This window comes from Fundulus heteroclitus, unplaced genomic scaffold, assembly GCF_011125445.2.
Source record: "Fundulus heteroclitus isolate FHET01 unplaced genomic scaffold, MU-UCD_Fhet_4.1 scaffold_501, whole genome shotgun sequence".
Classification (NCBI taxonomy): domain Eukaryota; kingdom Metazoa; phylum Chordata; class Actinopteri; order Cyprinodontiformes; family Fundulidae; genus Fundulus; species Fundulus heteroclitus.
In genome coordinates, this window is record NW_023396925.1 from 18,168 (window position 1) to 43,307 (window position 25,140).

Sequence of the window (25,140 nt, forward strand, 5' to 3'; positions counted from 1 at the left end):
GGGTCCATAGGCAAGAAAAAGTGAAATGCACCCCTATTTAACATGTTTAACTGATTAAAGAAGCCATCGGTACATTTACATCTATATCAGCATTGTAGGCTTAAGAGTTATTTTTTCGAGGCACATCATTATCTTCTCAACATTTAGGAGGTATTTACCAAACCAAGAACTACCCCAAGAGGTATAGGCAACCACAGGTCATTAAACTTAAGGTTGTGCATAAAATGCAACCCCTGAAGTCGCCGTGTCACTTGACGCGGAAAAGGCTTTTGATCGGGTGGAGTGGGACTACTTATTTTACTTACTAAATAAATTTGGATTTGGCCCTAAATTCATCTCTTGGGTTCGTGTACTTTACTCCTCACCTATGGCGTGTGTTCGAACAAATTCATTATATTCCTGTTACTTCCCACTCCATCGTGGGACAAGACAGGGGTGCCCTTTATCCCCTCTTTTATTTGAGTTAGCAATTGAACCGTTGGCGATTAAGCTGCGAGCAGAAGATAAGGTTAAGGGCATCTACAGAGCTGATCAGGAGCACAAATTATCTTTATATGCTGATGACCTCCTGCTGTATATTTCAGATCCTCTGAGCTCTCTTCCCCATGCTCTTACCATACTTGAACAATTCGGCACTATCTCGGGTTATAAATTAAATTTACATAAAAGTGAACTATTTAGTATAAACTCTAAAGCCAGGAATATTTCATTTGTAAAGTTCCCTTTTAAAGTTAAATCGGATTACGTGACCTATTTGGGGGTCAAAGTTACTCGCAAATATAAAGATCTCTTTAAAAAAAATTTTATACCACTTCTTGAGCATACTAAACTAGATTTTCGGAGGTGGAGTGATCTGCCACTATCGTTAATGGGCCGTGTCAACTCTATAAAAATGAACATACTGCCCAAGTTCCTTTATTTATTTCAGTGTATTCCATGTTACATCCCAAAGGAATTCTTTGTGACACTAGATAAACACGTTTCAGCTTTTATTTGGAATAGCAAATCCCCCAGAATTCGTAAAGATTTTATGCAGAGACCTAGACCTATAGGCGGTTTAGCTTTGCCAAATTTTCAGTCTTATTACTGGGCAGCAAATATACGAAACATGCTATATTGGATGAGTGACTTTTCTACAGAAACCCCGTCTTGGCTTCAAATTGAGTCGTCTTATTGTGGTCAGACTAGTTTACCTGCTTTGTTGACCTCTGCTCTCCCGTTAGAGGTTTGTACCTATAAATGCAATTCTCTGCTATATAATTCCCTGAGAATCTGGGTGCAGTGCAGGAAAAAATTAGGACAACATTTTATGTCAATTAAAACTCCTATCTGTTCAAATCATATATTCCCACCCTCTATGTCTGATTCTGCCTTTAAAATCTGGAAAAGAAATGGACTCAGTGAAGTTAAACACCTTTTCATTGATGGGATTTTTGCTTCGTTCACACAACTCATGGAACAGTTTAATATTCCGCATACACACTTTTTCCGCTATTTACAACTGCGGCATTTTGTGAAAAATAGATATCCCACATTTCCTGAACTGCCTGAAGAAACAGCTCTGGATAAAATCATAGGTATAGACATCCATCAAAGGGGGGCGATTAAAAAGATTTATACCATACTGCTAGATCTACAATCTCCTTCTCTCTCTATTATTAAGTCGCATTGGGAGAAAGACCTTGCAATTACATTAACAGATGAGCTCTGGCAATCCATTCTTCACAGGGTTCACTCTTCTTCAATATGCGCTAGACATGGACTCCTTCAGTTCAAAGTCTTGCACCGGTTGCATTTCTCTAATGAAAAGCTAGCTAAGTTTTATCCAGGGACTGATCCCTTATGTAATCGATGCAGGTCAGAGGTCGGCTCCCTTATTCACACTTTCTGGGCATGTTCAAAACTTCACACCTATTGGTTGGCTATATTCAATACATTCTCAGAAATATACAATGTTGCATTTGAACCTTCTGCTCTAACTGCAATTTTTGGAATCATACCCCCCAATAGTTTACTCTCCAAATATAATTCAAATGCAATAGCTTTTGCTACGTTGATTGCGAGACGCCTGATACTATTGAGGTGGAAACAGAAGGCCCCACCCACACATGAACAGTGGCTCTCAGAGCTCATGAGGTTCTTACATTTAGAAAAGATGAGGTGTACACTGGCAGGTTCAACTGCTAAATTTTTCAAAACTTGGCAGCCATTTTTACTATACATGGAAACATTTAAAATGAGTATTTTATCATAACTAAACTACTGTTATATTCTTTTAGTCAGCTATGAACAAATTTTTGTGTTTTTGTCCTTTATTATTTATCTATTTATTGTATTGTTTTTACTTTATTTTTTACTTTTTATTTTTTGGGTATGTGTGTTTTGTGTAAGGGTTATATATGTTAAGTAAGACAGCGCTGTATAAAACATGAATGCTGTAAAGAATATGCTGTGAAAATTGATAAATAAAGTTTAAAAAAAAAAAAAAAGGTTGTGCATAAAATGTAAAAATGACCAGAAAGGCAAAATTATCAGCAGCATTGAAGAAACCTTTAATGTTTTGTGACATAAAAACTGGAGTACAGTTAAATGGTCTGCAAAATGGTTAATACTGAACAACAGCAAACAGCAATATCAACATTCTTAAGGAGACGACCTGGTTAGTCAAATTTGCCAAAAAAAACCTGAGGCGATGGTCATTCTTGCTGGCAAAGTCTATGGCTACTTTTGTCAAATCAAATTCATCTGTCAAGTCTTTATGGGCATGCAGAATCAAACAATTATTAAGCCTGTCCTGCTGTATTGTTGAACGGAGATAGGTCTTAATTTTTCTCAGTATGGAGAAGCTGCGTTCTGACGTAACTGTTGTAACAGGGACGGTCAGATAGATCTTGATGAGTTTTTTCAACTCGGACACCATTGAGACTGCTACTGGATTGTCTGTCAATGACTGGATGGCTTGGACTATAGTTGACACTGTTGTCACTTTACTAGGACCAAGTGGGCTTCACAGCAGTGAGCACTCTTTCCAAGTTCGTCGTATCCCTCCGCCGCTCTGATCGGCTAAACAAATGTTATGGCAAATTCTACATCATAAAAAAAGAAAAACCTACCAAAAAGTCCTCGCTCTCATGTCATCTTGAAGACATTCTTCTTCCAAATCTTGGCTACAGACGACGTGTTTTCTCTCTGGCCAGAAACACGTTGGCAAGTTGGCAATCCAACAAAACAGCCCGTGGTGGATCATGAAGCGGAAAGGTGAAATAACTAATGTTTTTTCCACTTTTACCCGATGTTTGTTACATCCAACTGCCATGCACGTGAGCATTGTTGCTCTCGCGAATTTCAATGGTGAAGTCCTCTGGAAATCCAAAATAATTGTTGTTGATCGCAGCTGTGTCCAACAGTTCCTACAGCTGCTAATGCGCGGCGAACTGCCATCGGCTCTCCGCTTATCAACGTCACAGGATGTGATGTCAGGCGGTCATTACTGCCCAAATTGACCGCCCCCATACACAGTGATCCAGACGACAATTTTTTTTTCCTATTGATTAACGCTAAATTCATTAAATAACCACAAACGTATTAGTTTTAGGTATAGCTAATGATCCCCTGATTTTTCCTTGTTGACCGGACTTCCCCTTTAATTTACTAATATTGATTTCAGAGTAAAATGGTTTTGACATAACAAATGTGCAATTATTGATAATAAAAATAATATAACTTACTACGGTGGGAATCGGTGGGTTCTTGTAAAAATTCAGGTTATCCTAGATCTTGGTTTAAATCTTGTCTTCTTTGTCTTAATGGTTTTAAAGGAAGTGACTATAGCGCATGAGTCAAGAGGTCATTAAGTGAACAGACTCATAAAAGTTGGATAGCGAGAAGATGCCCACACATGTTACTTATTAACTAGGTCCCAGTAAACAGTACATAGTCATACAAGATGTAAACAATTTAAACATACTAAGAGTACTGAAGCTTAACCCATATTAAACAAAATAATAATAATGAATTTGAACATTAAAAAGATAATGAAATAACCAGTAGACTTCAAGTAAATAAAAATTGAATTAAGAGAAAACAAATTAATTAATAAGAAGAATTGAATTCAATGACAGTAACACTATCAATTAATTAGGTAGCCAAATACTTCTTGTTGATATTGATAGCTTTCTTACTGTTGTATTTATCAAAATAATGGAAAAAGTTAAAATTAAATTTTATCTCAAAAGTGGAGGGGCAAAACATACCTTTTGCCCCCCCTGTCCAAAAAGTGAGGGGGCACTTGCCCCCTTTCCCACCCCCCACCCCTATTCTTACGCCACTGAACTGCTGCTGAAGATGACCACTCTTATCTACCTGGATGTTCTCTGGAGGACTGAAACGCCTCAGTCAGTGACGTCAGTCTGTGGGTCTGGTCTGTCGGGGTAATGAGAGAAGTTTTGTCTCCTCTCTTCTGTTTCTGTCGCTCAACGTTTTCTTGCTCATGGTTTTTCACGTGCTTAGATAAATTTGTTGTGTTTCCACTGAATTTAACCGGCGCTTTACAAAACATACAGCTTGATTTCATTTACGGTAGTAAAATAGAGTCAAACGGCGCTTCTCTGTCCTAGGCCCGGGACAACTGACCCGTTTGCCCCCCCCCCCCCCCCCCCCCCCTGTCGGCGGGCGTGGGTCATCATACTGTGTGCAGGTAACATGTTTTCGTGTGCTACTGGGTGATCATAGACGGCAAAGAACTGGTTGTCGGTGAGGCCGGCAGTTCCTTGGCCTCTAGGCAAGGGGCACTCAAGGAGAACCGCTTGTGATCCCAAAACTGTAGTGACAGCAAGTTATGGGTGTATTATTAGCGAGTTATGCTAAACAAGTAAAGCACTAAAAAGACTCAAAAAAATATAGCTGGAACAGGACTGATCAAAGAAGACTTTCCTCCCTGGCAGTGATCTCCATTGAGACTAAGAGAGTTTTAAAACTGAAGAAAGATAAAGACTTTTAAGGACTTTTACCGGAATGACTGATATTTCTGTGCAGAAAGAGCGCCGCATGGACTTAAATTATAAGTAGAGGTAAGACAGCGATAATCATTCATGTTTTGTTGTTGTAATGAAATGTGTGTAAGGTGGGTTGTAGATTTTGAATGTGTTACAACTGTAGAAATCAATCATACATCTTACCAATCAAATTACAAATTACAAAAATTACAAAATTTTCATCAAAGAATCAATATTTCTTCCATGTCTCTTGGTGAATTGATTTGGCTCAGTCAGTCTCCTTCAGCACTTTGCAATGAGTCTACTCTGTAGAGTGTATATATTTATAAATCTGACTATGATGACGTCAGTGCCTCACCAGCTATGAACCCTATATATATATATATATATATATATATATATATATATATATATATATATATATATATATATATATATATGTATATATATACACACACACATTCAGCAAAAACGTCAAGCTAAACTGACCTTCAAGCTTTGAGCAACCACATAACTCATATATCAAGCCAACCTCATAAAATGTTTAGATAAATGTTGACCGAGTGAGGCATTAACAATTTTCTGAGATAGAAAGAGCCACTCAAAGCTTCAGTTTCAGCTTCATTTTGACCAACCTCTTAAAATGTTTAGATAAATGTTGACCGGGTGAAGCATTAACAATGTCCTGAGACAGAAAGAGCCACTCAAAGCTTAAGTTTCAGTTTCCTTTTGACTGAGGGACCCTTTAAAAGAGATGTGCTGTATACCAACTGTATTCATTGCTTCACTGCAGCTGAAGTGTCTACACTGCTCTCTCTGAATAACCATGGACAGCTACAAGATCAGCCCAAACAATGCATATCGCAATGGTAAGTCATGATATATATAAGTTGAGTCTGTTGTAAGGCTGTAAATATGCACCAATGAAAACTTAGGTAAATATGCAATTTTGAACTTTCTCTCCTCTTATTTACAAAGTGAAATTTGTCCCATAATTGTTGCAATTAAAGAACATATTTTGTAAATGCAAATAAAAAAAAAAAAATGCAATCCAGAAATTTAACTTTACCAAAAAAGGTTTCTCAGATTTTATTTAAAGAAGCTATTCTTTTCAGATTTTTTTCAAATTGTATTTTTCATTTTTTTTTTTACAGATTTTATATATATATATATATATATATATATATATATATATATATATATATATATATATATATATATTATGGAGTGACAAGCTCTATACTACTGCCTAAAGCTTTTTACTCCACATTACTCCAGACTTTTTGAATTGCGAAAGCTTCCTGGAGAGGAAGTGAAACGTCTTCAACAACGATAAACAAGTCCAGTTGCTTTGTTTTTTTTTTTTTTTTACTTTTTTTGGAATAACCATGACCTGGATGACTGAGAATCTTCACCAGCAAACAGGCTGATGGTCTGTTTGTCAGTAAGGGTGGGCATGTGTATGATGCCCACCCTTTCTAACAAATCCAGAATTCGTTTATTTTGGAGACAAAAAAAAACAGTAAAAAAAAAACTATGTTTTTTGTTTCAGATTTCTGATGACCAAATCCTTTGTCCAGAATATGCACTGACCATCCAGTGTACTCAAATATCTGATTTTAACTTATATATGATTCTCATCCATGCCATTGATTACCTAAGTGCCTTCTAGGGTCTCCAAAGTATTATTTCCTCTGTTCCCAATTACACTGAAACTAAAGTTCTGTGTACAACATAATGCTGACAATAATTCAAATTGACATCTTCTGGCTTACAGGAACCAACTTAACAAACAACGATGAACTGAGGATTGTGATGGTGGGGAAGACTGGAAGTGGGAAGAGTGCTTCTGGAAACACCATTCTGGGTCGACCCTGCTTTGAATCCAAATGCAGCCCCAAATCCATGACTGTTCACTGCTCCAAATGCAACAGTCAGGTGGATGGACAGCAGATTGCTGTCATTGACACCCCAGGTCTGTTCGACACCAGGTTTGAACAAGATAAAACAACCAAAGACCTGAGTCAGTGCATCTTCTATGCTGCTCCTGGACCCCATATTTTCCTCATAATTGTTTCAGTGAACAGATTCACAGGAGAGGCCATACAATCAGTGGAAATGATTCAGGAAATCTTTGGAGAAGCTGCAGACCAATACAGCATGGTTCTCTTTACTCATGGAGACAACCTCGATTCCGACATTGAACATTTCTTGTCTGAGAGCCCAGAACTGCAGGACCTGGTGTCCAGATGTAACGGCCAATATCATGTCTTCAACAACAAGGTGGAAGACAAGAAACCTCAGGTCACTGAGCTGCTCCAGAAGATCAGGAACATTGTTAAAAAAAATGGAGGAAGTCACTACACCAACGAGATGTTCCAAGAGTCTGAGAGGGCAATCGTAGAGAAGAAACAACGTATCCTGAAGGAGAAAGAAGAGGAAATACGTAAAGAGAAAGAAGAACTGGAGAGAAAAATAAAAGAGAAGTACCAGACCGAGATGCAGAAATTTCAGGAGCAGCTCCAGGCTGAGAGAGAGAGGGAGAAGAAGGAGAGAGAGGTGGAGAGGAGGAGGGAGAAGGAGAAGATGACAGAGGAGATAAAATGGGAAATGGAAAAGAGGGAGGCAGAGAGAAGGGAGAGAGAAAGGGAGATGGAACAAAGGATTGAAGAATTAAAGGAACAGTCTCAAAAAGAAATACAAGAGGAACATGCCAAACTTCAGTCTTACTATGAATCCCAGGCCAGAGGTGAAGCGGAAAAATATGATTCTCTCTATCATCTGGGAAAAGTTGCAGAACATATTTACAAGGCAATCTCTCAACTTGTCTCTTACTCAGATCAATAATATGCATGCATGAGTCCTTTCAGCTGCTCCCTTATTCAGGAGATGCTATAACACGTCATTAAAAACTTAGCAGTTCTGTGATCGAGATTTATTGTGTCAGCCTCTCCTCAGCTGAGTGTAACACGACATATAAACATTTGACTAATCAATAAATACTGCTGCATTGAGGACAAAAATGCTTCAGGTGTCCTTCTCATTATTTATTTAATAATAGCTGTTCAATCATATTTTTACTTAAATCAGATCCTGCATTTTATGCAGTGATTTAAGCTTTAAAACAAAGCTGTGAACCATGTTGTTCTATCATTGTTTTCATCAGTTTCTTCCTAAAGCAAAAATTCACCACTGCACTTTAACAAAGTTTATTTTTCATCTTCGCCTTTGCCCTGAAACTCAGAAGAGGAGCTGATAGATAACTTCCATTCAAAGGTTTTAGACATCATTGATCTCATTGCTCCAGGTAAATTGAAGGTTGTCTCTCAGAAGAGGAAATCTACGTAGAGAAAGACTACACCAGTTACAAGTGGGAAGGGAGTATTGAAAAGTTGATCGGAGGTGGGGAAGGGCTAGAGTCCAATAAATCAAGATTGGGGAAGAAAACACACTACTGGTATTATTTGATAAGTATACTATTGGAACGCCTGGGAAACGGGGCCTGTCTTTCTGGCGCAGCACTTTACTGGTATGAATCTGAATTTTTTATCATTCAGTAACCTTACATCAGAGACTACAAATATTAATGCAGGTAAGCTCAATGTTTCATCTTCATGACGGCTCATTTTCTATGCAGACAATAAAACGCATACATAAACTATATCATGAATGAAGAGTCTTAATTGTGACCATAATGAAATTTTGGTGAAACATCCGTGCAGAATTCTAATATAACACACAGACCCAAACTAAAGACATCCATGGTAAAAAAAAAGAAGAATGAGCCTTTAAAGAGGACACCTTAAAAAATACAAAAACACACTAGGAAAAGAAAAAGCTAAATTTAAAGTTAAGCTGTAAAGTGAAAGAGAAAGACTTACAAGGGAGACAATAGTGGGCAATTATTAACTAGCTAACACTAGCACTGTATTTATTAGATAAAATGTCATGTTCAGATAAAAATTAAATGTTCAAGTTGAATGTACCAAACATCCCTTCCCAAGTAGCTAAAATTGTGCACATAGTCCTTGGCAAAGAGGACAAATAGCAGTCGATTTACAGAACACTGTACCAATAAAAATGCAGTTTGCATGAAGGTTTTTTACTGGTAAAAATTATACAAGATTTCATTTTGACACAAATTAAACAAAAAATTGTCCAGTTATTATCCAATTATTTAGAATCCCAATCAGTCAATTCAGTTCCAGATACAGTGAGTCCAAATCAGTCCTGATAATTGAACAGTACACACTATTAAACTGCCTCTCATTCATCCTCTCAGGCAGCACTGCAGTTCTTGGGTGTGGTGTTTGTTTCCACATATAGAGTAAGATTTGGACGCTATAATCACTGACTGAAAAATGTAATCAAATATAAGAAATAGTGTTGTACAGTTTGTGAAAGTTTGAAATTGTAGTGGAATTCCGGTTTTGCAGATTTATGGGGAAATGGTTTCATTTCGACACTGAATTATATATCCCATTCTCTAAAAGTTGCATCCATATATTCATACATTTATTGGCACCCTGGTTATTGCACTAGTTACAATGACAGCTATTCGATTAGAGAAATACGGTGTTGTGACCAACAAGTTTTCTGATTTCTGCCGGTTCAGATATTTTTTGTCTCACAAAATGTATCATTAGACAAATATACTCTACATTATAAGATTTCCATCCATCCTTTTTCTTAATCGCTTCTCCCTCAAGAGGTCGTGAGGGGTGCTGGTGACTTATCTCCAGGAGTTCAATGGGCGAGAAGCTTGGTACACCCTGGACGGGTCATTATAAGATATGTAATTCGTAAATTAACTGTGCAGCTTCAGTCAAATAAAGGAGATCGGTGATAATCCTCAGTTAGTATATTTTATTTAATCCACGCAGAGATGAGAAAGTATGGCAAAGAGTTTCTCTAGTCTGATCCCACTGTTTCTAACTAGACAGAACTTTAGTTTTCTGCTTTTTAACACGGTTTCAGAAGAGTTTCACCCACAGCAGTTGTAAAAACAAATAGAGCAACTGTGCTTGAAGAACAAATGGTTGATTAGATGAGCAGATATGGTGCAATCTGACCTTATGAAATAAAATGTCTCACTTCATAAAATCAATAATCATATTTTCTGGAAAGCTGAGGCCACATTTACAAGCTGCACTAAGGCTTGGTTACTATAACACCTGTATAATCTGGAGGTAATTTTGAATCTAACCTGTCTGACAACATAAAGTGGGCTAAAGGAGGTCAAAAAGCAACACTTCAAGCCACGATCTAAAGAAATTCAAGAACAGATGACAAACGACTGCATGATATCTATCAGTTTAAAAATGGTTACAAATCAATCTTAGCCTTTTGCACTCCAGCGCACCCCAATAAGAGCCATTATCCACAAATAGGGTAAACATGGAACAATGATAAACCTTCCCAGGTGTGGCCCACCAAAATTACTATTAGAGCCCATAAATGACGAGTGGATCACAAAGGAACTCAGAACAACATCTAAAGCATGACAATCTCTTCATCCTAACGGTCAGGAAAATACTTTCTTTCTACATCATTCCTACTCTCATCTGGACTATTTCCTAATCTGTAGCTCGCTGCTGCCTGACATTTCAGACACTGTGATACATCCTATAACTGTCAGTGATCATGCTCCTGTCTCTTATTAATAAATAAAAAAGTAATCTCATTAAACAAAAGCTGGAGATTTAATACATTGTTGCTTAAAGATGAAAATGTATCAAGTAGTTTAGGAAAGAATGGGCTTCATACTTGGAGTACAATGTTGTTGGGTAGTGTTGCATCCCACCCCAACAATGCCAACTCCAGCTTCGCGCCGACCCTCATGCACACCTGTCAATGAACCCATCTGCAGACCCCACACATCCTGCACACACACTGTTGAGACTTTTACCTTCAGGTCAACGCTACAGCACGCCATTTGCAAAAAAAACAGCCACCATAGACAGTTTCCCAAAGCTTGCTCTCTGATGAACACTTAAGGGGGGCCAAGTCGATACCAAGCTTATTTGCACCAATCCAACCATGTCTTCCTCTTAGTAGAGACACACACAGACACATTATGTGTGTATATATATATATATATATATATATATATATATATATATATATATATATATATATATATATATATATATATATATATATATATATATGAGAGAAAAGTATAACATGGGTCAAGCTAAATCTGAGATTTATGTGACAGGTTTCCTCTGGTTTACACATCTTCCCATGCCCTTAGGGTCATTTTCTGGCTGAAACGTAAGATAGACATTATATATGTGTATTATGTCAATAAGTAATAATACTAATTTAAATCTAAAGTAATAATTTAAATCTAATTATTTACAGAGAAATAATTAGATTAACTTCAAAAACAAGTGTCCGGAAGGTTATTGATTTTTTAAGTTAGCAAATCATTTTTTTAGTTATTATTTTCTCAAATGTTGTATTTAACTCTGAGTAGCATTGTTACTGGGTCGAAGACTTCAGAATCAAGTTTATTCACCAAGTGTGTGGGTATGAACAAGGAATCTGACTTTGGATTCCAACGTTTGCATTGTGTGAAAGAAAAACAACAGGCAGACAAGTAACAGTAGAGCAGCAACTACAATCTAAAATAGCAAAGACATTATTCAGGGGGAAAGGTAAGAAAAGGAGCAGTATGCACATGAGAGTACCTCCCAGTACAATACAGTGGCGTAGGAATAGGGGGGGCAAGGGGGGCAAGTGCCCCCTCATTTTTTGGACAGGGGGGGCAAAAGGTATGTTTTGCCCCCCCCCACTTTTGAGATAAAGTTTAATTTTAACTTTTTCCATTATTTTGATAAATACAACAGTAAGAAAGCTATCAATATCAACAAGAAGTATTTGGCTACCTAATTAATTGACAGTGTTACTGTCATTGAATTCAATTCTTATTATTAATTAATTTGTTTTCTCTTAATTAAATTTTTAATTACTTGAAATCTACTGGTTATTTCACTATCTTTTAATGTTCAAATTCATTATTATTATTTTGTTTAATATGGGTTAAGCTTCAGTACTCTTAGTATGTTTAAATTGTTTACATCTTGTATGACTATGTACTGTTTACTGGGACCTAGTTAATAAGTAACATGTGTGGGCATCTTCTTGGTATCCAACTTTTATGAGTCTTTCCAGCCCTACATCCAGCCCTATATTGTGTGTGTGTGTAATATATATATATATATATATATATATATATATATATATATATATATATATATATATATATATAAATGCTTCTCCACAACTGGGTATATATCCAGACTGCTAAATTATTTGTGTATTAGTAGCAGCCCTTTTTTCAGCCAGCTGACAAACACTTTGCAGCAAAAGGCTGTTAGTTTTTTGTCTTTAGGGAAATTATTCCTCACTTTTATCAATATAGCTAGTCTAACTATTGCCATCATGCAGGTTTTACAAATGCACAAGTTGCTGGTGAAGATTCTCAGTCATCCAGGTCATGGTCATTCCAAAAAAGGTAAAAAACAAAGCAACTGGACTTGTTTTCCGTAAATGAAGACGTTTCGCTTCTTCTCCAGGAAGCTTTCTCAATTAAAAAAGTCTGGAGTAATGTGGAGTAACAAGCTTTATACTACTGCCAACAAAGGCCTTGTAATGGCTTAGATAGCATGCAAATTCAACAGAAATAGGTCCACCCCCTTAGTAATGGGTGGTCGTTAATATAATAAGCTATAAGCTATAATACCTTATCTATCTTATTTGCCCCCCACACTTTTTAAAACCTTCCTACGCCCATGCAATAGCTGGCTACCCTGACTAAAGTGTTCAAGAGACACCGCCTGGTGGTAGAACCTGGTTATGTCGGCTCGTTTTAGCCATCAGCGCTCTGCAGTACCGACGTGACGGTATTTTAGCAGTCCATTTTGTGGCCCTTGACCTGCATGAGTATGCAGACTCATCACTGCCCCAGATCAACCCAATGACAGTGGTGTCATCTGCCAACTTCAGGAGTTTCACAGACGGGTCTGCAGATGTGCAGCCATTACTGTACAGAGAGAAGAAGAGAGGGGAGGAGACACAGCCCTGAGGGTTGCTCTTGGGCGGGAGAAGATGCTTTCTGGCCCATGTTCAGCACTGCTGGGTGAGCTTCTGGTGGAGGATGTCAGGGCTGACTGTGTTAAAGGCCAAGATGAAATCTCCAAACAAGATCCTGGTGCATGTCCCTGGTTGGTCAAGATGATGCAGGATGAAGTGTGACAGCGTCTTCTGCTGGTATATTTGCCTGGTAAACACACTGCAGGGGATCCGGCAGGGGGGCTGTGATGTGTGTCAGATGTTTCAGGACCAGGCGCTCAGAGGATTCCATGAACACAGACAAAATAATGTCTTCTTCTAAATTAGTTAATCTAACTTGACCTAATTCCAAATTCTTTAAGATTACATTTGGTTCTCCAAATTAAATATTTTTTTATTTCAATTAAATATTTTTAATTTAAGATGTATAATTTAAATTAAATATGAATTTCTCTCGAGGGTTTCAGCCACTATTTTACAGTATTTGTGGTCCAATGAAAAAAGCTTTGGATTTACCTGTAGAGGGCATCAACTGCAGTAGCGTTGCCACGTCATTTATTTAGAAGAAGGCACGTTCTGACGTCAACGCGTACGGTTCGAGCATGCTTACTACGCCCGAACATAAACAAAGGCAGGACGTTTCCCCGCATTCAAATCTGACCCAGGTCCAGTTTTACATGCCAACAAACCCGAAAAATTGGATCTCTACTTAGAACTGGAACCATGGAGAACGCGTTGCTGATGCGAGTTAGCGTCTTTACCGACCAAGGAGGCAGGAAATACATGGAAGACGTGACCGAGGTCATAGTGGAGCCCGAGCCGGGAGAAGACGAGCCGACTCCGGGCGAGTGGGACGCGAGTGATGGGAGAGGCATCACCGTCAGCTCTCCGACTGCGGATTCACACCCGGACCTTGGCGAGGAAGCCACGGAGATATCGCAGCTGGAAGAATCGTCTAATGAACGCGTTCGAACTGAAGACCAAAATCTTTCGGAGGAGACATTTTCACCGGGAAGCGGGTGCCCGCCCCGAGACCAACCGAGTACCTCCATTCAGCCCCGCCGTTCCGTGGCGTTCTTCGCGGTGTTTGACGGCCACGGCGGTAGCGAGGCGGCGCAGTTTGCACGAGACTCTTTATGGGTGTACATAAAGAAACAGCGCGGGTTCTGGTCCGACTCTGACCGGGAGGTCTGCTCTGCTATTCGCAAAGGCTTTGTAGCCTGCCACCATGCTATGTGGAAGAAGCTGCGTAAGTTTGTCGCCAGGTTCTGACTAACCACAGCCGGTTTGAAATGTTATCGTGCGTTTGCGTTCCCCATGTCTGCCTGAACGCTACTGCCAAAACCCGGACTTCGGGGAGCGAACACCGAGATGTCGACAGCGAGTCGAGCTGCTAGCTTACTGGAAGCTTCCACGGCAACAGTAATTTTCCACTGCCTGCCAAGCGTTTGATTGTGTGGAGGCCTCCATGAGATGCTGCTGTTTTATTTTAAACACTAATTGAGTTGGGTTTAGGTGTGATTAGAACTCGTTTCCTGCTTTCCTTTGCCGTTCATGTGTAAACGCTAACCTCGCTAAAGTTTGTTGGTGTCTGATTCGGAATAGGCGCCTGACTTAAATGCTTATTCTGCTGTTTTTTGTTGATTTAAACTACGTTTTCTCAACTCTAGTACACATAAGTATATAAGACCTGGGCCCGTATTCTCAAACATTCTCAGAGAGCTCCTATATCAGCCTAAAAATGCCTGCCTTCGTGATTCAGTACTGAGCGACTCTTGAGTAGGAGACGACAGACATCTTTATCTCATTGAGGAGGCGGGGTTGACCCCGTTGCTAGGTGTGACGCTGTCTTGTGAGAGCTGTGATTGGTTGATCCAAGAAACAAACATTACAGAAAAAAATATCTCCCTGTAATAAAAGGAGAGAAATTAACCGATCTGAGTGGATTAAATATGTCCCATGATGACGAAACTTAAAAAAAGAGATTATTGTCACAGAGAATGAAAAAGTTTCAACACACCTTATTTACATTTATTTTAATTTAGTTTTTCTTGTTACATTTACTCACCATACTGGTCATTTTGCTACTTTATCTGTATGTTATTAATGTGTTCTCACCTGTCAGCATTTAACAGGATTACTTGCTTGTATAAAGTGGCTGGATTTGTCAAAACGGCCGACTGGAAATGGCGAAAAAGGGTGGAAAAAACCCCCTGAGGGGAGCAGCACCTATAGCCCCATTTACACTACCCTTGTTAAACCGATCCATGCCGAGCTCGGTCCAAGTTTGGATCAGTTAACCGAGCCGAGCTTGTTTCTGACAACCGTTTACACATCACACTATCTCAGTTCCTTGGTTTCCTCGCCTCCTAGTGTCCACACAGCTCTGGGGGGAGAGCACAGTGTTGATTTTAGGTACCAGCCTGGGTGGTGAAAGGTACCCTGTGCAGCGACCAAAGACAGAGAGAGGGCATTGCGTAACTTAATATATGACCACTTAGGCTGTTCACATCATCATGTTCAATCCAGAAAATACTTTCTCACACCTCTTTTATGGAGTGTGTATTTACAGGATGTACCGTATTTTTCAGACTATAAGTTGCTCCGGAATCTAAGTCGCATCAGTCAAAATATTTTCTCATAAAGATGAATAAACATAAGTTGCACCGGACTATACACATTTATTTAGACATTTATTTAGACATTTATTTCACACAATCCAAGAATAAAAACTGACTTTTAATCTGGTAAACCAATTTATTGACTTATACTGCAGCGACCACAACCGGACATGGAACATACCTGTTAGGATGAATAAGTAAATGAGCAACTCTCACCAGCAAAGTTTTAACCAGCCCAATTCCACCTAAAGTAGACCGTGAGCGTGACAGTGCTACGTGCTAAGCTAACAGTACGACACGAATGTTTCAGAGCATCATAAAGCTCACGCGCATCAGAGAAGTTGTAACCCACCCAGACAACAGACCTGTTAGCTAATACTAGCTGTTATTAGTATGTCCCCGCTAATTGTCCCCAGTTTCAGTGTATCATGACGGAGTAAAAAAAGTTTAGTGATACACTGAAACTGGGGACAATTGCGGGGACATGTCGTGAAAGACGGGGACAGTCCCTGGAAATCGGGGTCGTCGGGTCACCCTATTTTAAGTGGTACAGGAGCAGAATAGTTTTCACAAGCCTAGCGAGCCCTCTTAGATGATAATGTTTACTCCTGGGTTCATGCTGGTCAAGATGAATTACCATTTAAACTTGATATATAAGTCGCATCTGAATATAAGTCGAATCAGCTCCCTCTGTATCCACCATCTTCTTGCTTCAGACATTCTAAGGCTCACTAAAACCCCTCCACACTACTACTAACATTTTTTCACTTTAGGAGTTCTCTTTAGGCCTAGTGTAACCTGGCCAACCAGTTTGATAATAAAGATATGAAAGCAGCAGCTACGGGTGGGTCCTCCTGTGATGCCATGTTTGTTTTGCTTTGGTGTGTGGATCAGTGCTGTCCAAAAGTCAGATCTCTAGGTTTGGTGTCCCGCCTTTTATTTTTTTTAACGCTTCCCTTGATCACCACAGCCATGATGAAGCCATCTGAATCAGCTGTTGTGGAGCAAAAACCTGATATCTGGGAAAACAAATACATTTTTATGCATTTTGGCCTGTCATCCATATGAAAACTGTTTCACATCAATAAAAAGGATTATTTCTGAAAACTCTGACCAAAGGGGAGATTTAAGTTAAGTGAAAGTTTTTTGTGTCTGGGTGTTTACGTGGCACAGTGGCGTCCAGTAATGTGGTGCTGACATCACATGTGCTACCTTTGTTGTTGACTTGGCCATGCTGTGCAGGACAAATGAATGCTGGTGCTGTGATTGGCTGCTTATAAGACGTATCCAATCAATGTTAAACTGGACAAACTAATGCTATGAAATAAGCCTCGTCTCCGATCGTTTATTTCCAACTGATATTTACCCAGCAACAACGCAGCATTTCCTGTCTTCACCTCGGTATCCACCCTTCAAAGTAAAAGCATGTGTGGAACATCAGGTGCTTTCTGCTTTGTCTTTACAAACCAGCTGCTCTGATATGTTGAGGTGTAAAGGAGACTTGGAGGTGAGCTCGTTGCAGCAGCTCTCCCTCTCAGTGCAGAGTTATCCATCCATGTTGTACAAGGCAAGGCAGGGCGAATTTATTTATATAGCACATTTCAGTACAGAGACAATGCAAAGTGCTTTACATGAATAAAAAAAGAAAAGTAAGTAGGAATAAAATCCATCCATCCATCCATTTTCCAAACCGCTTTATCCCTCATGGGGTCGCGGGGGTTGCTGGTGCCTATCTCCAGCGTTCACCGGGCAAGAGGCGGGGTACACCCTGGACAGGTCGCCAGTCTGTCGCAGGGCAACACAGAGGGACAAACAGGACAAACAACCATTCACGCACACAATCACACCTAAGGACAATTTGGAGAAGCCAATTAACCTAACAGTCATGTTTTTGGACTGTGGGAGGAAGCCGGAGTACCCGGAGAGAACCCACGCATGCACAGGGAGAACATGCAAACTCCATGCAGAAAGACCCAGGGTGTACTCGAACCCAGGACCTTCTTGCTGCAAGGCAACAGCGCTACCCACTGCGCCACTGTACAGCCCTAGGAATAAAATGTAGAAACAAAATAGAACATGGAAAAATAGAAACTAAAAGCAAACCTTAAAAACTGTTGGACTACAAAGTTGAACTAATAATGTTTCAGTAAAACAGTTAAACTAGAACAGTTGAAGGCAATCCTAAACATGTATGTGTTTTTAATCTTGATTTAAAAGAACTCAGGCTTTTAGCACTTTTACAGTTTTCTGGAAGTTTGTTCCAGATAAGTGGAGCATAGGAACTGCAGCAGCTTAACCGTGCATGGGCTGGTGCCTATCTCCATCCAGAGGTGGGGTACACCCTGAACAGATCACCAGTCTATCGCAGGGCGATGCAGACAACAAAACATGCACTGACAGTCGCAGACCTAAGGCCAGTTAACCAGACAGTCATGTTTTTGGACTCTGGGGGGAAGCCGCAGTACCCAGACAGGGAGAACATGCAAACTCTGCACAGGGGTTCCAACATAGGTTTTAGCTTTGTACTACATTGCCCCCTATGCGTGTCCTGCTCAGAGAGGCAGCTGCGGTAAATAGAGGATTACTCATTTTATACGTCAGGCATTTGTAAGGGCATGTATGGGAAAGAAAATAAACATTTAACTTCAAAACTTGCAACATGCGTCTTTTTGAAAATGCAGCTTTTTGGGGCGTGCTCCATTGGCGCAGGGGTAGTGAGCACGACCCGTTTAGGGAGGCCTTAGTCCTGAGGTCCTTTGTCACGTGTCCTCCCTCCTCTCTGAAACGCCTTTCCTGTCAGCTTACTGTGTGAAAAACGAGCCACCAGTGGCGTAAAAAGCCAGGAAAAGAGTAGTTTGGCAGTGAAACAGCTCTGCAGATGTGCAATAACTGGGTTGGCAGCTCAGTGTGGCGCTGCATCAGTGGCAGTGTTAGACACAGCACATCATCAAGGTGGCACACAGAATAAAGCAGAGCTCCTGTAACGAAGGAGGGAGGCCCTGCTGTTTGATGGGCCTACAGGACTTTAGTTCCTACTGAGCCCAGTTGATTATTGACTTCCTTGTTATGATAAAGCTGGGTTGCCTAGATACCGTCAGTGTGTGTGTGTGAGGCTGGACTAGCCGGGTCATGTCAGCTGTTTGGAAGCAGGTCACAGTTCACCGCCGTGGATACACTGTTGATGTCAGCATCTTAAAGTCCTGAAAGTCACCTTTACTATCAGATAATTAAGTTTAAAAATGAAAAACATCACTTTTAAGCAGTGTTGAACAATAGTATAGAAGCATTTGTTCTGCTTGATTATTCTTCTTATTTTCCTGTGCTATGCTGTGTGGTGCTCTCCTGTCTTATCGAGTGGTGAACATTGAGCTCCCTCCAAACGTCACACAGTCAGTAATCTGATGTATTGTCTTTCATTCATCACAGCTGAATGGCCCAAAACCCTGACGGGCCTTCCCAGTACATCCGGGACCACGGCCAGCGTAGTGGTCCTCCGGGGAAACCGCATGTACGTGGCCCATGTGGGAGACTCGGCCATAGTTCTGGGTGTCCAGGACGACCCGTCGGTCCCGTTCATCAAAGCTGTGGAGGTGACCCAAGACCACAAGCCCGAGCTGCCCAAAGAGAGGGAGCGCATCGAAGGCCTCGGAGGGAGGTAAACCAGCAACAGCCTCTCTGTCTGCCCACATCAATGATGCCGTCAGTAACAATGAGCAGGAGACACGTGTGTAATTCCTGGAAATGATGGACCACTCAACATGAAATCACTAAAATGACCCAAGAGTCTACAGGTGTTCCTGTATGGTGGCTGTGTTCTCTGTTTCCCAAAGCTGTGTTCTCAGTCACTTCTCTGACAAGAATCTGGAGACTGGATGTCCTAAATGTTTACTGGAGATAATTTGCAGGTGTTTTCGAAATGATTGTCAGTGTAATGTATGTTTAGCTGACCTGGAGGTGCAACTTGTATACAGTAACGGGGGAGTGGGTCTTAATGAACGCAGGGTGCATATAACAAATGAGTTGGTATGTTAGGATGTTCAGTGGAATCACGATTTTCAGTCAGTCCCTGAGTCTGAGTAAAACCAAGACAGCTTTGCTTCAACCAGGAGGGACCTGGGTTTTGCTGTTGGGGTTCTAGATGTTTGTGCTTTCTGTCACCAGAACACGTCAGAGGAACATGCTGCTGAAAGTACGTTTAGGACAGATGTTGAGGGATGGGGGGAGATAGCTCTTGTTTAAGGATATGGATGAAGTCATCAGTGATAACAATGCTGCTGAACAAAGCCTGGTTAGGTTGGCCTGCTCCTCCAGTCACATGGAAGGTTTTTTTTAGGTTTGTTCCTGTGTTTATAGAAATGCAAATGTGTTTATTTGAGTTGAGTTTGATTAGTTTAAGGCAGGAGTCACCAACATGGTTGTAAAACGCTCCAGTGAGCTGCATCTAAAATGTTGTTTTAGTCTGTTTCCCTACTTTTGGAATCACCATTCATTGGCGAGCGCTGACTCTTCTAGTTCAAAGGTCAGTACCAGTAGCCCTTCATGTGACACAGCACCGATGAAGTAGCTCTCAGTTTCAAAAAGGTTGGTGAGCCCCGGATTAAGGCGAATCATTAGAATTTGACTTATAGCCCCGCTCCCTATGAATGAAAATAACGAACATCTGAAGCAGAACTAGTTTGAACCCGTCGCACCGACTAATCAGAAGGATTAAAGGAAGCGACCTCTGCTCTTTTTCTCTTTAAAACTCATTATCTGCCATCTGTGTGGACCTTGCTTGATACCAATGTAAACGTCTGTCCTCTCTTATGTCCCTCAGTGTGATCAAGAAGTCAGGAGTGAACCGGGTGGTCTGGAAGAGGCCCAGACTCAGCCACAATGGTCCAGTTCGCCGGAGCACCGTCATTGACCAGATCCCGTTCTTGGCTGTCGCTCGAGCTTTAGGTGAGAAAAACAACCAACACAGCGCTGCTGTTGCTGCCTAGAGGGATGATTCAGGAAGCCTAGGAATTCATCCAGCATTTTACTCTACATTTAATGACAACTCTATGTACTTGTATAAACGAGCTGCGCTACTGTTGACAACAGTAACTTAGTTACTTTAACTCCAGAAGATTTTCATTAAAGAGGCACAAGATCCAGCTATGGAAATATTGAACACCATCCTGTTCATCTTTTTTTGGAACCCCACACTACAAAAACCTAACTAAAAATAAGTAACATTTTCTTAAAATGAGTGTATTTGTCCTTTATAAAATAGGTATATAAGATAATCTGCCAATGGGATAAGATTTGTTTTTCTTAAAATAGGAACAACTCATCTCCATGGTCTTATTTCAAGTGCAGAATGTCTAATTATCTTATTTTAGGGGTCAAAATACTCTTGATCTTATTTAACTGCTCAAATCAAGGACAAAAACACCCATTTTAAGAACATTTGACTTATTTTTATATTGGTTTTTGCAGTGCAGACAACATGAGGGCCCTTCGTTAGCGTGTCAGTGAGTTCACTGTCATTGTACCTGACACCGAGCCGTGCTACTAGCCTCATCACAGGTTCTACTACGGCAACGGTAAATCCATCAGCGTCAGGGTATAAGATCTGTTTGGAACTGCTAATCATCCTGATGGTAGAGGTGTGTGGGCTTTATTCCACCTCTGCTAACAGCGTCCCTGGAACATCTTTTATCCTCACTGAGTCAGCCTGGGTGTTCCTCTAAGCTGCTGTTAATTCTTTCACTGCTGCTCAACAGGTGATTTGTGGAGTTATGACTTCTACAGCGGAGAGTTTGTGGTTTCCCCTGAGCCCGACACCAGCGTGGTGGTTCTTGACCCTCGCAAGCATCGCTACATCATCCTGGGCAGCGATGGCCTGTGGAACATGGTGCCACCTCAGGAGGCCATCTCCATGTGTCAGAAGAACGACGAGGAGATGGTAAGCCGTCTGGCCCGCTGTGATTGTGTGACGCTTCGGCTCTGGCCGTGCTGTAGCTGTCAGACTAACGGTTAGAGGAGGGAACGGTCACCAGGCTGACTCATGTGTGACGTCTGCCTCATTACCAAACACGAGCGTTGGTCCTGCAGGTACAGTGTGGCGTGTCGAGCGCTCGGCAGCTGGTGAGCCACGCGTTGCTGCGGTGGCGCCAGAGGATGTTGCGCGCTGACAACACCAGCGCCATCGTGATCGCACTGCTGGAACCTGGGGGCTCCCAGGAAAGCTTTCACAGTGAGGAGGTGCTACTGGACCTGGCCAAGGTGTCCCAGTGTTCTACGTCCGTATCCCGTGCAGACACTCCTCTCCTTCAGGTAAGGACCACTCAACGCCGTCTGGACAATCGGCCCAAATCAACCAGCCTCGTAGTCTTTGATTTAAATGTTCTAGTCCTGGTAGGGAAAGAGAACTTTTATTTAATGAATCCAGAGATGCTGTATGTTGAAAGAGATTAGAAGATGATGTCATAAATGAGCCCTCCCTGTCCATCCTTCCTGCAGCAGCCTCTGGATGAAGACTCCACCTCTGCCATGTCGGAGCTCCTCCCCGCCCTGGAGCGACAGGATGGGCTGTCAGGAAGCAGCAGCTTCTACCACATGACTCTGTCGGACCCGTTCGCTCTGACGCCCCTCTGCTCAAACAGCAGCACGGACCTGGCCGCTCACTCCTGCCTAGCTGAGCGCACCGCCACCGCGAGGCCGCCCGGCAAAAGGACTCCCAACGGGTCTCCTTCATCGGGCCTCCTGGCAAAGAAGGCCAGACGCAGAACTTGTGAGAGGCCACCGCTGGTCCAGCACAACACTGAGAAGAAGCAGAAGGAGTCCAGCAACGTCGCTCCCATTCTCCAGCAGCACAACAAGACCACGGTGTGCGTCTGCTGAGAGCACAGCTGTTCCTGCTGTGGCCTGTGTCCACATGCTCACCAAGCAACCTTTGTTTAAGACTTTAAGTGTTTAATCACCCACTATAAACCTTTTCTCATTGGGTCTTTGTATGCAACCTATTCCTAAAAAAGGCTGGATGGAGGCTGGGAGAGCAAACAGCCGTGGCCTTGCTGCTCTTCCAAGTGCAGGAGAACCTACGGCGGCTTCACTCCCGTGACCACCCCCCCCCCTTTACCTTTGGTGTTTGGACTATTGTGGAGAACTGTCGGTGACACGCGGTTGTGCTCTGTACCGATAGTCACCCGTTGATTTAAACGGAAATCCTCCCTATGATAATGGACTAATGCATATTGTATTGACGTTCTGCCAATTCTAAATCCTGCATTGTTGAACTTCATTGTGGCCTATTCTACCACGTGTTGTGGTAGCAGCCGTAGGCGTTCCATATGAAAAAGGTTGCTGGTGTACATTTTCTGAATTTTATAGCCGAGTATTTATGTAGAGCCGTTTATGCAAAAAGGAATCTATTTTTATACATTCTTTTATTGGTGGTAGAGCATGAAAACTGCTTGTAGATGTGCCCCACTGCAGCTTTCTGCGTTGAACCTGCTGTGTGCAGACCCTGTGTTTAACAAATGTATTTTATTTAACCACTGAAAACTTGTCTGAAGGTGCTACAATCACAAACCAGTAAGCTAGTTCTCTCCTTATTTATAGAACTGTATGTCAGTGTGTGTCAATGTTTGAGCTACTTACACACAATGTAATCCTGATAGAAAGTTTCTAATTTTGATCAGATGGCACACGGCATCATTACTTATTTTCCATCGTTGTATTTAGGAATGAAGTGTGCAGTTGTTTGGTGTGCTTATTCTGCTCAGTTGTTCTGTAAAGCTCCTTTGCAGATGGCAGCATTTCTTGCTTTAGCGCAGCTCTTTCCAGCTGAATGACTTTGTGCTGGCAGACGTATTGAGGCGGCACTGCGAGGATCGCTGATGTCCTGTTCCAGACTCATCAAATGTGTGGGTGCTGCTCTGAGATGGACGTGTTTCTTTACCTGTCCAACCTGCAGGCCCGTTTTCTGTCTAGGAACTGCTTAGTTTTAATGCACGCGACCCGTTTCTCAGTACATACACTCTTTGTGAAATTTATTTAAATTGTTTTTTTTTTTTTTTTTTTGCACTGTTACGACGACGGAAAAGGAAATGAATTTCTTTGACAAAAGAAACGGGGAGTAGAAATGCAAGCTGAGCTTGAAGCAGCGATCTGAAGACCTTAAAAAGACTCACCAGAAGCTCCTGGTGAAGCTGGGTGTCGTTACAGAAGCCCTGTTGCCTTGACCATCGGTGTAGAATTGTGGCAAAATGAATTCGCCTCCACTGATCTTTGATGTTCCGTGTTTGTATTTTTGAACTAGAAGCTGTACTGCAGCGCCTGGCCTCCACAAACAAGCGAGGTCGGTTATGAATCATTCTCTGGGAGCAAATGGGACACATGCTCCCAGCTCTGTCCCCGGTCAGTAGCATTATGGATCGCTGAAAAGATCTACGTATCTTTATGTTTGAATCATTCTGTAGACATGTACATTCTGCTTTAGGTCTTTTGGTCCAGATTATAAAACGTTGTTCACTTATGTCCCTTGTTTTAAGAGCTGTACTAACAAGTGTGCATATATACAGTGTAAATGTGGAGGAACCCCCCCCCCCCCACCCCCACTTATTCCAAAATGAACTTAATAAACTAATAATACTCTGTAGTTGAGTAATTGTGTCGCTGGTACATTTTTGTGCAACGTGCTGTTTTTTGACGTGATGAATCTAAAGAGCCATTGGTTGTCTCACGCTGAGAGTGTGTCGTGTAATTTGGATTCATGTCAGCTGAATTACTGCATGCTTTTATCTTGCCTTCTGTTTTGTTTCACTATTCATTTTCATCACCTCATCCACAAGCCTAATTCTCACTTAAAGCTGTGGTTTAATGCTAATTGTTTTGTAATTTTAGTCCCAGTATACTTTATAACACACGTGCTATAGAGTCAGGGACCTCTACATCTGTTTTCTTTCAGTTTCAACTATAATTTGCTATTAAAGTTTTATTTCTTTAGCCTGTGTGTTTCTGTCGTACTGCTGCTGGCAACAACTTGAATGGCTCCCAGACTCTGTCCCCTGTGGATGAATCCACGCCTCCATACGTTAAACAGTGTTTTTCACAACATCACAGAGATGCTCATGGAATACCTGCTGCTTTGGAAAGAGAAAGCGATCACGTTGAAGCATCTTCTGTATTTCAGATGGAGGACAAAGGGCTCAGGTATATTTTCCTAACTCGTCAGGAGCTAGGTTATAGCTCTTTTTTTATATGTGTGTGTGACATAATTTCACTCTGCAGATTACGTCATACAGGTTTGAATGATTCACTTAAAGTAAACATGCAACATGTTTGTGCGAGCATTGCAACCTGCCTGAAGCCATAGACATTATAAACGTAGACGCCTCGTTGGGCGGGTTCTGCCTATGCTGGGGATGCGTCAGAGCGTCCGCCATGTTGAATGTGGCAAATCTGCAGTTACTCAG

At 41.3% G+C, this 25,140-nt stretch overlaps 2 protein-coding genes and 1 long non-coding RNA gene across 4 annotated transcripts; all 3 read left to right on the forward strand.

The window, feature by feature from the left end:
* The first annotated feature begins 152 nt into the window (after positions 1 to 152).
* On the forward strand, positions 153 to 2,683 carry LOC118560887. The gene is made up of 2 exons (XR_004929671.1): positions 153 to 212; positions 2,491 to 2,683. It is a non-coding gene; the product is annotated as an uncharacterized LOC118560887 (long non-coding RNA).
* A 3,027-nt stretch (positions 2,684 to 5,710) lies between these two features.
* LOC105931625 (GTPase IMAP family member 9-like) lies at positions 5,711 to 8,001 on the forward strand. Its single transcript, XM_036132426.1, has 2 exons — positions 5,711 to 5,863; positions 6,772 to 8,001. Exons 1-2 carry the CDS (start codon positions 5,821 to 5,823, stop codon positions 7,839 to 7,841), a joined length of 1,113 nt encoding a protein of 370 aa, XP_035988319.1. The 5' UTR covers positions 5,711 to 5,820; the 3' UTR covers positions 7,842 to 8,001.
* A 5,664-nt stretch (positions 8,002 to 13,665) lies between these two features.
* ppm1da (protein phosphatase, Mg2+/Mn2+ dependent, 1Da) lies at positions 13,666 to 24,329 on the forward strand. 2 transcript variants are annotated; one of them, XM_012878783.3, is made up of 6 exons: positions 13,666 to 14,322; positions 19,121 to 19,349; positions 20,511 to 20,635; positions 21,445 to 21,626; positions 21,776 to 21,997; positions 22,184 to 24,329. In XM_012878783.3, the coding sequence occupies exons 1-6, from the start codon at positions 13,797 to 13,799 to the stop codon at positions 22,562 to 22,564; spliced, it is 1,665 nt and encodes a 554-aa protein (XP_012734237.2). In that variant the 5' UTR covers positions 13,666 to 13,796; the 3' UTR covers positions 22,565 to 24,329. The 2 variants fall into 2 exon arrangements, with proteins under 2 accessions (XP_012734237.2, XP_012734238.2); XM_012878784.3 differs by having other exon boundaries at positions 22,187 to 24,329.
* The last annotated feature ends 811 nt before the right edge of the window (positions 24,330 to 25,140 follow it).

Coding starts and splice junctions, on each gene's coding strand:
- LOC105931625 (XM_036132426.1), top strand. CDS start 5,821: ATGGACAGCTACAAGATCAGCCCAAACAATGCATATCGCAATG. Junction 5,864..6,771: donor AAACAATGCATATCGCAATG/GTAAGTCATGAT, acceptor TCTGGCTTACAG/GAACCAACTTAACAAACAAC.
- ppm1da (XM_012878783.3), top strand. CDS start 13,797: ATGGAGAACGCGTTGCTGATGCGAGTTAGCGTCTTTACCGACCAAGGA. Junction 14,323..19,120: donor TGCTATGTGGAAGAAGCTGC/GTAAGTTTGTCG, acceptor CATTCATCACAG/CTGAATGGCCCAAAACCCTG. Junction 21,627..21,775: donor AGAAGAACGACGAGGAGATG/GTAAGCCGTCTG, acceptor TTGGTCCTGCAG/GTACAGTGTGGCGTGTCGAG.